Genomic DNA, 8,286 nt, shown 5'->3' on the forward strand with positions numbered 1-8,286 from the left:
CGCGTGCCACGCTCGCTATGGCCAGATGGGGCAACACAGAGGCAGCACGAGGGTCGGTGCAGCCACGGGGACTACCTAGATAGGACGGCCTCAGGGCGGCAGTAGACCGCGGGCCTTGACTCTACGTCCTGAATGGGTGATGTAGCGGCAGCACACGGGTCGATGCAGCGGCGGGGAGAACAACAGGGCGGCGACACTACGGCACGATGAGGCGATGCAGCAGCAGCCCGATGCTTGATCGGTGGAGGGACGCGATGTCCTCGGGGACAATCTTCATGGGATCTTTGGAGGCGCGTGCAACCGACGGGCCAAGTGGGTCGGACGGTGGGTGATCAAACCGATCGCGCGTGAGGTCGGCGACGCTGCTCGGTGGAGGCGGGGAGGCGGCGGAGTCCAAGATGAAGCCAACTAGTCCGACGCAGCCGGTCCAAGGTAGCCGGCAAGGCCGACACAGCCAGCGACTGGGCCGTAGCCAGTGCACCCGTGGTAACCAGCGACGGGGCCACAGCCGGCGATGTGGCCGCACAGATACGGCAGAGGCGATGGATGATGAAGAAGTCCCGGTCGGAGCAGGGCGGCGATGGCTGGCGTAGGGCGATGGGCGATGGGTAAGCCAATGTGCGGACGGGGGCAGGCCGTGACGGGCTGCCTCGACGCACGTGGCCGCCGGGTCGGAGGAGAGGCCGGTCGGTCGCGCCGGTATCGGAGTAGAGGTGCGCGGGGGTGAACGGCGGCAGCGAGCGATGCAAACCGATCTTAGATTGAAAAACCAAAAGGAAAACGCCGATCAAAACGACCGGCGAGAGAGAAAATCCGGATCAAAGGATATGTAAAAGGTGTCCCTAGGGCAGCTGGTCAACATGACCGGCGCACGAACCCTAGGTACGGACGGCGCGCTCCCGGCGGCAGCCATGACGGCCGACCGCCCCGTGGGCAGCACGCAGGGCGGAAGCGGTGGGGGCGGCTATGGTTTGGATCGGTTAGCTGATACCATGTTAGAAGGGGAAGAAGGGATTGGCGGAATATGATGGATGTATTATTGAGCCTTGAGGGCGAGTATATATTGAGTACAAGACTTGAAGGGCAAGACGCCTCTCCTAGAGATAAGGTAGGAGACGGAATACAAATCCTAGACTATCAAATACATGCATCCCAAATATATCTCCAAATATATCATCTTAATTACAACGGGGAGGCTCTTGCTTCTTACTTCCTTTGACCAGGCAAAGAGAGAGTGTACATTCATCGTCTCAGCGGTCAGATCCCTACCCTACCTACTAGCATGGTAACGTGAAAAATGTAGTGCCCTAAACTCTTATACTTGTGCATGCGTTACATCTCTTGCTTACAAACAAGAGAGAGAAAGAAAGATATATCGTTTACAAAGAAGAGAAAGAAATATATATCCTACAGGAGATAGATGTCTGTTGTTTAGTGCCTTTTCTGTTTTCATTCACCTCCACGAAACTTCCTATTTCTGTTTTCATTCCATTGTCAAATGTCAACATATCTGTTTGTGGCCCGGTCTTGGTTTTGTTTTTGTTGTTTTCTCCCGATGCTGGAGCTATAGATGATATCATCTGTGTAATACAAAAGAGGGTCTTGGAGATGATATCTCAAATTAATACCCGGCCACATCTCAATTCTCACCTAATTGTTTTGGTGCATTGAAACAGTATGATCAGTCAAATCGATCATACATTTTCATTCGGGTGTGTCTGAAGCATGGGTCCTAAGGCCCTTCTCATAGATAGGGTAACCTGCTTTTTAGTTTGCAAGGTTCTCTCGGAAAAGAGATGCATCGTATGGTAACAAAGATAATTAAACTAACTACAATTGACATAACATAATAGAACATCATTTAGGATCTCTAAATACAACACCAACTTAAAATCTAAAGCTCATGTAAAATAGATTACCCAGTAAGACCATGCTTCCAACTAGAATACACCGGTACACACAATTTCATGATACAATGTGCAAGAACAGACAAATGATTAGTGTACAAGTGGCCAACGCACATGCAGAAAACATCGCGTGCATAGGTTGGGCTAATAGACAAACTATTCTTCTCCACCCATGAAATCATCCTCGATAGTGAAATCCTACAGTGAGAAAGAAAACTTTGATTTAAATACACATGTCCAACTCAACAATTCATATCCAATGCCTAGATAAAAGCCAACGAGAAAAGTACTTACTGCATCCAGCGGGTTGAGAAAAAAATCATCCCATGAGAAGTCATTGATGTCATTAAACTGATCATTAAGTGCATGCTGACCAATAGTACCCACTTGCATAGGGTGATTGCTAACTGCATCCTGGCCATCAAGCTTGTCAGTCACTGCGACGACATTTTCTGTCTGATGGTTGGAAGTGTAGAAATATTTCTTCCACTATTAACCATCTATGTATGTGACATTGAGATTCTACTGTTACCAGGTGCGGTGTTTTCATTCAACATCATTCCGATTGAGCTTGTGTTTTTTGCTATGTTGAATGGTGTCATCCGCTCACTCAAGCCATCTACTGGTATACTGCTGCTCCCTCCCATAACCATCTCAGATAATGACACTGGACGACTGCCGCAGGCATTCAACATCCCTACGAAGCTTTGGTTGCTATGTGCATTTTTTGGAACAATCTGCTCATTGAAGCCTGCCATAGATGTAGCATTTCTCATGACCGTTCCTATTTCATTTTGCACCTCTACGTTCACATTTGATGAGATGGGAGATATTATACCTCTATGAAGAAAACCAGTCAATGTCGCATGTGTTGCAGAATTGTATGAAGGATCTGGAAACTTGCCTTTGTTTGTCTCCACCAGCTTACCACGCATGCGGCCAGCATAGGAATCGCCAAAACCATATGAAGGAAATTCATCTAAAGTTGTTTCATTGGGTATGTTGTTGTATAGGTTGGCAGGAGGGTCAATGCAGCGAGCGAATCTTCCCGCATCCGACAGTTTTGGTGCGACATACTTATACATTCTACCATCATGGATGAATGACCCCGTGCACGAGTTTCTATGTGTGTTCGCCGGCTGAGCTAAGTGACCCATTGCAGAAAAATTGTTTGGACTTAAAAGACCAGAGGACGTACACCATCTTTCATGTTCATGGTTACGCATGAAACTCCCCTGGTTGTTCATGTTGTTGTAGGATGAGTTATGTCTTTCAGAGGCATCACCAACTGGATTTGGTTTGACTCTTCTCAAGTGCAACCTATACTTCTGAAATAAAAAGATAGACAAATAAACCAGGTATGAGAAGCACGCTCATGGGAAAAAGTAAGGATAGACATGTGGCAGCAAAAAGTGTAGGGAATCCATTGTATAAGAAGACCCATTATAGGGACAAAAATACTTGAAAGTGTAGAGCATCCACGGTATATGAAGACTCATTATAGGGACAAAATTAATTGTAATTACACACATCTTCATGTTAGGTGCATTACTAAAGCTTACATGGGTACATTCCCCGCAAAATAAAAGCTTGCACTTATCTATGAAAAAATGTTAGAATGGAAAAAAAATAGGAACACAGGGAGTGAATATAAGGATAATGGTCAAAAATAAACCTGTAGATGACTTGCGATACTGTCTCTGGTGAGGTAATCCACTTTCATTAGTTCCAATATCTTTTTTGGAACGGCCTCTAAAAAAAGTAATAAAATTTCTTAGTGGAAACAATCACAGAAATATAAGAATTGTATCAATGAATGAGGCAAAAAAATATGAAGTCTTACTGTCTAGGCCGATCTGGTCAATAGCTTCTAGAAATTTGTTCTGAAGCTCAATTGTCCATACCACCCTTGGCTTCTTCCAGGTGGTGGATACGTGTGTGATCTCTTGGTTCTCGTTAGAATCATATCTTTCATTGCCCTTATTATCTGAGTCCTTGCTCGTGGCAGCAGTCCTTGGCTGCACTCTATCATCATCATCATCATTGTTGTTGTTGTTGTTGTTGATGTGTGTTTTTGCTTCAAAATTTCTCCTCCTTTCAACATGTTGCCATATATTTTTTAGCTCATTGGTGCACGCTGGCTTCACCAAATAGTCGCACGCCCCATGTGTTATGCCCTTCATCACAGCCTTCTTGTCGCAATCCACAGATAGCACTGCATGACATATGGCCCGTAACTTAGCTTTGGAATTTGTAACTTCACAAAAATCTGTGAACTGGACATGATGTTTTCCCCAATGCTTAAAGGAAGAAAAAGTTCAAATGTTCTTGAAATGTGCCATGCAATCGGAGAAGCAAATGTATTACACATGATTTTCAAACAATATCATGGCTATCATAAATTTGGTGTTTCAAAGCACATTAAATGGGACAAATTTCACAGATTCAATAGAAATAAACAGAAACAATGGCTAAAAAGTAACTATAGCACAATGTCAAGAAATCTGCAAGATTGTGGATATTATCGTTAGCCTACTAAATGTATCTACTTAAAAGTGGCACTCCTACTTTATATGCTATATATTCTCAAGAGTAAATTGTTTTCAAGACTAATAATCTCAAGGAGATTGAAGAAGAGTAATCCTTTACCCGTAAAAAAGATGAGTAATCCTTTAATAATGTGAACGCAATATAGGTAATTTCCGAATTGTATATTTCATGCCAACCTAGCAAATGGGTGCGGTGCAATTGTATACTTTCTCCAAAATTAATTAATTAATATCCTGGATCTCCAAAATTCACGAGTAAAAGTACGCTCTCTTTTTTTGCGGGGTAGTAAAAGTACGCTCTTGAAGACAATTGCCAGCTCATGGCATGTTAAAATGAAAGAAAAAAAGACTTTAAGTTGAGCAGTGAGAGTACTGATGACGGGCAGATCCATCTCAAGGTGGATGAGCTCAAGGAGCTTGAAGCCGTCCACGCCTGGCATGTGCACGTCGGTGATCACCAGGTCGAACTCTGCCTTCCCCGCCCTTAGCATCTTCAACGCTGTCTTCGCGTCCGTCACGGTCGTTGCTGTACAGCAGCAAGGATTACTCACAGAAAGAAGAAAGGATCACCTAGCTCCGATTCTAATTTCTAATGGACTAGGGCGGAGAGACTCACGGTTGTATTTGCAGCAACGCAGAACGACCTCCAGTACCTTGAGGCAGACGCTGTCGTCGTCCACAGCGAGCACGTGCAGCCCCTCCGGGAACTTGTCCCCTGCCGGAGCCTCCATCCTCTGCCTTTCATCCCCACCCATAGCCGCCATGTTCTCCGAAATTCTTCTCACCTGGCAAGGCAAACGCCATCAAGAAACAACTAATTAGAAAACAACGGGGGGTAACCAACACAAACCCCGCAACAATCAAGAGCACAACCCAAAACCTCCTACAATGGCTTCCTCGCGATAGGAAGAACAGAACAATGTGGATTTGAGAGGAGAAGGACCGCGGTGGTGAGAGGGATAGAGGATGCAGGGGGCTATTTATAGGAGGAGACAGGGGTGGAAGTCCTGCGTTCCAGAGGTGGAAGGCCCTCTGCTCCCTGGTCGTGTGTGCGCTGCAGACGTTCGGATTTTTCGGTTGAATGGAGATGGAGAGAGAGAAAGATATATCGTTTACAAAGAAGAGAAAGAGATATATATCCTACAGGAGATAGATGTCTGTTGTTTAGTGCCGTTTATGCTTTCATTCCCCTTCCACGAACCTTCCTATTTTTCTTTCCGTCCATTGTCAAATGTCAGCATATCTGTTCGTGAGCCAGTCTTGGTTTTCATTTTGGTGTTTTCTCCCGATGCTGGAGCTATAGATGATATCATCTGTATTACAAAAGAGGGTCTTGGAGATGATATCTCAAATTAATACCCGGCCTCATCTCAGTTCTCACCTAATTTTTTTGGTGCGTTGAAACAGTATGATCAGTATATCAAATCGATCATATATTTTCAGTTATCTGAATTACTGCATTATGTGATATATAAACCAAGAGATGATCCATTCGATGAGCGAGGTCATTTGGATGACGGGCCTAGTGTGAGCCCAGATATTTCTTTGAATGAGGTGATTAGGCTCCTTCCATGAGAGGAGAGCAAAACCACGGGTCTGTTCCTGTTTTATATCTTTTCTTTTGTTGTTTTGCCACCAAACTCTCTGAATTACGAAGGTGAGGCTCTTGCTTTTTTCAGTTGAATGAAGATGGAGAGAGCGTCTTTTTACTTGCTTTGACCGGGCAAGGAGAGGGTGTGCATTCGTATACTTGTGATTGAATGGCACCGTGAAAATCTGGAGGCCTAAATGTATACGTTATATGTCTTGATTACAAAGAAGCGAGAGAGAAAGAAAGATGTCTCATTTACAAAGAAGGGAAGGAAATATATATCGTGCAGGAGATAGATGTCTGTAGTTTAGTGCCTTTTTTGTTTTCATTCTCCTCCATGAAGCTTCCTATTTTTGTCTCCATTCCATTGTCAAATGTCAACATATCTCTTCGTGGCCTGGCACTTGACCCGGTCCACTTTCTTGGTTTTCGTTTTGTTGTTTTCTCACCCCAGATGTTCGAGCTACAGATGATATCATATGTATTCCAAAAGAGGGTCCTCGAGATGATTTGGTGCGTTCAAAGAGTATGATCAGTATCTCAAATCCATTATCCATTTTCAGTTATCCGAAAATACTGCATCATGTGATATACAAACTAAGAGATGATCCATTGAACGAGTGAGGTGATTTGGCGGCTGGGCCTACTGAACCCAGAATTTTGTTCAATAGAAATCCTATTGAAAAGTTTGAAATCTGAAAATAATTCCACCTGTATGTATATATTACATATGTGTAAAAATGTATTAAAATATACTTTGCATGAGGATAAGTACATCATGTGCTGTTTTTTTTTTGCTTGGTAATACGTGTCTCATTCATATCATAATGATCAAAGTACAAGTCACGTAATGACCGACATGACAAAACTGAAAAGATAGCGGAACATCTCTGAGCTTGACACCAATGCCTGTCACCTGCCTTCGGCACCACCACAGCAGCCACCAAAGAAAGGAATGACAGATCACCTCCACACCCGAGCTCGACGCGGCTCCATCGCTGATAGGCAACTTTGCGGAGCTCCAGTGGATCAACAAAGCGAAGCCATTGACGTTGAACGAATCAGACCGGGGCAACACCCCAGGCACGCCATTGAACTCCAGATCTAGCACCCGACCACGACTAAGACGCCGAAGGAGGAAACCATACCTGCCATCCACGAACCACGAACTCAGACACGTTCCGTCTTCCATATGTCGTCGACGCAGTCCACAATCTGCATCCGCTCCTGGACGACCTCCCAAGCTCCGCGCCGATGCTGGAGAAAACACCGTCACAACGGCGGAGCCCGAGGACACAAGTCCACCACGAGGATGCCGCCACCGCCACGCCATCCTTGCTTGAACAGACTGGTTTCCAAATCCAGCTCCAACAATAGGGCTGATGGCCTTGTCAGAGAAGGATCCGAAGAATCTTTATTTAACACCGTCATCTTCACCGCCGATGCCAAGATGATGAACAGTCTAAAAACCTATACTACTAGGAAGGAAAAACGATCCACACGCGTGGATCCGGCGACCACCCTCACCACCGACGACCGAGGTCGCCGGCAGAGGGGAGCCGCCGGAGGACGGCGCTGCAATATTGTTGTCTCCCAGCGGCAGCTAGGGTTGGAGCCGCCAGGGACGAGAGCGAGAGGACGCGTTTCCCGGCCGTACGTAGGCGTATGTATCTCGTATGTACTGTTTGTTATTTCTAAATCCATATAGTGGCTCTTTTGTGTATGTATGTATGTATGTATGTATGTATGTATGTATGTATGTATGTATGTATGTATAAAAACATGAATTACATGGAAAATTATAGCCGCAAAGATCATATCTGTATGTGCATGTCCAAAAAAAGCCATACTTTACACCTCAAATATTTATTTTCAGAATTTTCAAAAACCAAGACTCATTGGAGTCCTGGATACAAAAATAAAACTTTGTCATGAATCGTTTTAAAAACCAAAGCCCAAAAGAAAATTTGACAATGCTTACTTATTGCCAAAGAATCACATGGAAACAGAGAAGCGATGAAGAATTTGGATTTTAAATTTAAAGTGTTGGCCAAAAGCCTATGGTTATGATTTAGGCTGGTGGACCTCCCTACAACTTAAAATACATTGTTGTAGAAGAAGCCAGCCCGTGGCAGCCCTTTCTTGCAAGATTTACCTTTTACTAGTTTCATATTCTTTTTCGCAAAATATTAGAGAGCAATGATGTTCTATTGAATTTACTTGGAGCTTACATTATTCA

The 8,286-nt window shown here is 44.5% G+C and overlaps 1 protein-coding gene across 1 annotated transcript; it reads right to left on the reverse strand.

Moving 5' to 3' along the window:
* Positions 1–1,919: 1,919 nt before the first annotated feature.
* Positions 1,920–5,260, reverse strand: LOC123161769 (two-component response regulator ARR14-like). The gene is made up of 6 exons (XM_044579581.1): positions 5,073–5,260; positions 4,830–4,982; positions 3,751–4,122; positions 3,583–3,659; positions 2,202–3,235; positions 1,920–2,105 (listed from the first exon to the last, which is right to left on the reverse strand). Exons 1-5 carry the CDS (start codon positions 5,218–5,220, stop codon positions 2,408–2,410), a joined length of 1,578 nt encoding a protein of 525 aa, XP_044435516.1. The 5' UTR covers positions 5,221–5,260; the 3' UTR covers positions 1,920–2,105; positions 2,202–2,407.
* Between the last annotated feature and the right edge of the window lie 3,026 nt (positions 5,261–8,286).

Source organism: Triticum aestivum, chromosome 7B (assembly GCF_018294505.1).
Source record: "Triticum aestivum cultivar Chinese Spring chromosome 7B, IWGSC CS RefSeq v2.1, whole genome shotgun sequence".
Classification (NCBI taxonomy): Eukaryota; Viridiplantae; Streptophyta; class Magnoliopsida; order Poales; family Poaceae; genus Triticum; species Triticum aestivum.

What these genes read in the sequence shown, in the direction of transcription:
- LOC123161769 (XM_044579581.1), bottom strand. Translation starts at nt 5,220, where the DNA reads ATGGCGGCTATGGGTGGGGATGAAAGGCAGAGGATGGAGGCTCCGGCA. An exon ending in GCGTTGCTGCAAATACAACC is followed by an intron (nt 4,983 to 5,072) that starts GTGAGTCTCTCC and finishes GCTGCTGTACAG; the next exon opens with CAACGACCGTGACGGACGCG. An exon ending in GTATCGCAAGTCATCTACAG is followed by an intron (nt 3,236 to 3,582) that starts GTTTATTTTTGA and finishes TTTTTATTTCAG; the next exon opens with AAGTATAGGTTGCACTTGAG.